Consider the following 4,044-nt stretch of genomic DNA (forward strand, 5'->3'; position numbering starts at 1 on the left):
TGTGGCAGCTTCAGCTTGTCATTCTGCAGGAGCTCTGTGGGTCCCACAGGATCTGTGTGCAGAACTCGAGGTGGGACAGCAGCCAAGTTCATCCACAAAGTGCTTATTCCCCTGAACTACTTCTGGGTGTGTGCCTTTTAAATTGTCATATCTGCTTCTTCCTAAACCTGCAGGAAAAAAAGGTTTCTCTGCCTCTTCTGTCCAGCTAAGGATTCCCCAGGCATTTTCCCCTGTGTGTGCACCAGGAGAAAGGCATGGTTACACCTTGTGTAGATACCAGTACAACACCCAAGGCTTGCTAACTATTCTAGTTCTTCAGCATTTTTATTTCACATGGAAAATTTACAGATTAATTGATGATGTTACTTTTCAGAGTGTATTTTAAAATAGTCACAGATGTTTTGAATTCGAAAAAGTAAGGATTTAAAAGTGACTGAAACAATATCTGAGAATTTGTGGAGGATGGAAGAAAGCCACCCAGAAGACTGGAAAAAAGCAAACATGGAATTTTTCCACACAGAGATACTTCATCTGAAGGTGGTAGGTCATACACTTTTAATACTCTTAAGAGGTCATACGCTCTTAAGAGTTCACTTCAGGGTGGAAAAGATGCGATCAAAGTAGCATAAGGGAGCGAGTTAAAAATAAACAGCCTGGAATTTGAAACTTCAAAGATTTTCCGTTTATTGTCTTCGTTTCTATTTTGGCAGTATATTACTTAGAAGCCACCCAAAACAGGCATGTGCCAGCAGTTTCAGGAGTAAGGCTAAATAAAAAGTAATTGCCCGAGTTCCTGCCTATCTAATACGTTTCCTGAAACAAGAATCTCATGAATCACTTCAAGCTGACTCGTCCATGCAACGTTCATCTCACAGGAGTCCCAATTTTTGATGCTGAAATGTAAAGCTGTTTTATTTAGCCAGCTAGAATATGTTTAAGTGTTCTTGGTACTCATATTTTGAAAAGGAATCTCATTTTTGAGCAACACTCTTAAAAAAAGGCTAATTGGTCACAGTACAATATAGAAATACCTATACTAATTTTTTATTTTTTAAAAAAAGCAAGACTGCACTTGCTGCAGCCAAACCACAAATATTTAAAATCCAAGTTAAAAGACCCCACCCCACAGTCGCTGTTACTACTGCCGGCCCATTCTAACACCAGTTTGGACAGCTTAATATGCTGGGTGTGGGACAGCGTAGCCTTGTGTTAATTAGCTGTATTCAGTCCGTTGTTTCAAACCACATCAGTGTGTAACTACTCGCTTCTCCAGTTAACACAGCCTTCCAACAGGCCACGTGTAAGAACTGCTGATGCTGATGTAAACCACCACACACTGCACTTCAGCTCCAGTGTTTGGTATTTTTACGTTCATGCTTAGTGCTCCTCTACTTGATCGATTATAGCTGCAGCCTCAGTTTGTGCCTCCACTAAAATGCAGACCCAACAGAGAGAAAATTTTCTGACCCACTTGCTTGTTGGACAACTTCTGGTTTCAGATCAGACTCTATTAACCAGTTATCTCTACCATCACCACAGTAAGAATAAGAGAGACACTTGCTACTTGGAGATTAGAAAATAAATCCTTTGAAAATCTGCTGTTGTGAGTCCTACAGCATGCTAAAGCACCAGTGTGAAGAATAGCATGGATATAATAATTTGAGGGTTAAATTCTCCTCTGTCCCAGTACCCCAAAATCAGCAAAATAAATCAAAGAACTGAACTTGCCTACAAGTTTTGCAACACATTTAATAGATTTCTGCATTCTCCATCAGTAAGACAAGCCATTCCTTGTGTTAAAAGCCATGGTGAGGTCTTTAGCCAAGACCCTGTAGCTTTGTTTCCCACAGAGGCCACCTTTGATGGCAGGACTGCCCAACCTTGACCACGGGATGTGGACACGAAGGTCCATCCATACGAAGATGCGAGATCGATGAGAAACTCGACAAGTTTCAGGTCAAATAGTCAGGTGATGAGGCTCTGAGAAGTTTACCATGTTCCTCCAGCACCACCAGCGATACAGGTCTGTGTACAGGCTGTATTAAATGGTTTCCCATAACTGAGTGACTAGAGAAACTTGAAGCTGGCACTTTCTTCTTCATACCACCAAAAATGCTCCCCAATTTTTCTCTCTCTTCTTTCCTAGCTGTGCCTAATGGTTTTCCCCATATGATTTGGTGAGAGATGCAAAATCCTGCTGCATGGATAAATACAGCTTCATTCCTGGCTGCTTGATATTATTTTGCCACCTATTTTTTTTTTTTCTTGGACACAGAATCTGAGGAAGATATTGCTGAGCAGTGTAAAACAAACTGCTGTCCCCCAAAGTTCCCTCCTCAATTTTACATATTTTGGATTTTTAAAATTTAAAAACAAACTTTGCATGATCATCTAGTCCAACTGCCTGACCATTTTAGGGCTGGCCAAAAGTTAAAGCAAGTTATTATGGGCATTGCCTAAATGCCTTTTAAACACTGTCAGGCTGGGGGCATTGACCACCTCTGTAGGAAGCCTGTTCCAGTGCTTGACCACTATCTTGGTAAAGAAATGCTTAATCTTAATAATTTCTTAGGGAAAAAAAAGGGAGAAAAAGTTTATTGCCTGGCATAGCATTAACAGCATTTGAAGTATTTTACTCGACTACTGTTCTTGTTTTTAATCTCTCAAGTTTACAGTGGCAATCAGAAATGGTAGCCAGGGATGGTGGAAACAGAAAAAGGAGAAGGATGCAGCAAGTCTTTCTACAATGAATTCTCCAATTTTAAAGAAAATTATTGAAAACACTTAAAAAGGTGTCCACAGCCTAAAAATCCTACACATTTATCAGCAAGTTACTGCTACTCCTTCTAAGTTGCATTGATTATTCTATCCCAGGTAACACTGATGATCTGAAAGTATTCAGCTCTGTGTTAAAATCATTCTGGTATTAGATACAGCAGATCTAAACCCTAGTAGCATGGGAAAATTCAAGTATTCAAGTAAGTAGTATTAATGCTTTAGACAAAATATTCCCTTTGAGATATTTAATAAAATTCAGATTATGTTACCTTCTGCCATCTTTGATAGTGCTGAAGAATACTTTATGTCTGAAAGTAGTCCTATTTATTTAATCAGGTGAATTTGAAGACATTCAGAAGAGTGCAATGCTAATAAGTATTCGCTGGGTTGGTACTTTTTAGTAGGGTTGTTACACAGAGCTGAGCACAGCATTTTGCAATTGTTTACAATTACATCTTCCTTCACAGTCATGCATGACTACAGAAGACTTCAATGTCTCTCTGTCTCAGCTGAGTTTATTAGTATGAGGAAAAAGCATAGGAAGTTTAGGTCAAGGGTTACTCTAACAGCTGGAGTCCTGTTTATAGTTATGCAGTAAGGCAAGAAAGTCAGTTTGGTGAACAGTAAGTAGCCTTGTTTTGTCAGGTTATTTTGAAGACATCATCATCAGTCAGGATGATAGATTTTGAAAATCAGTTACACAAGAACAGAAACTTAATTAATATCCCCAAGTTATCAACAGCAGCAAGGCTTCCATTTTATTCACTGGAAGAAACTTTGTTTCTTACCTTGTAGATCCTGGAATTGATGGGGATATGCTCTCCACCAGTTGCACAGCAGCAGGAAAATGATCCGAGATGTCCTGACCTCCAGATCTTTCTATGCTCTTTTCCTGAGGGCTCCTTTTTAAACCATGCTCATTACCAGGAGGTTGGCCTAATTCTGAATCTTGTGGAGTGCTCTAGAATGCAAAAAGAACAATTTAAATAGGTACTGCTATTCTGGAGAATACATAATCTTAAGAAGTTTTGTTCTGCCCATTGTTGAACAACTTCTGTGGTAGATTTCATGACTTCGATGGAACGTGTAGGTTCCAAAGCCAGGCCATATTTTTTTTCTTTCTCCTAATGAAGGAAAAACAGAAGGAAGTGGTTGATCCAAAAATAAATACTAGGAAAAGAAGAGGGAGAAAAGAATGTAATAATTGTTCTAAAGCAGCCAGGGCCGTTACTGACCCAAGGAGGGCATCATCTTCTCTTCTTCCAA

At 39.4% G+C, this 4,044-nt stretch overlaps 1 protein-coding gene across 1 annotated transcript in view; it reads right to left on the reverse strand.

Moving 5' to 3' along the window:
* The window catches only part of LOC104521167 (uncharacterized), a gene marked incomplete at both ends in the record, with an annotated part of 14,775 nt that extends 11,036 nt beyond the window's left edge, over positions 1-3,739 (reverse strand). The window contains one exon of the mRNA XM_010163082.1: positions 3,567-3,739. Coding sequence (XP_010161384.1) covers positions 3,567-3,739 — 173 coding nt within the window. The remainder of the gene's footprint in view (positions 1-3,566) is intronic.
* Positions 3,740-4,044: the final 305 nt, after the last annotated feature.

Source organism: Antrostomus carolinensis, unplaced genomic scaffold (genome assembly GCF_000700745.2).
Source record: "Antrostomus carolinensis isolate BGI_N321 unplaced genomic scaffold, ASM70074v2 scaffold15002, whole genome shotgun sequence".
NCBI classification, from domain to species: Eukaryota; Metazoa; Chordata; class Aves; order Caprimulgiformes; family Caprimulgidae; genus Antrostomus; species Antrostomus carolinensis.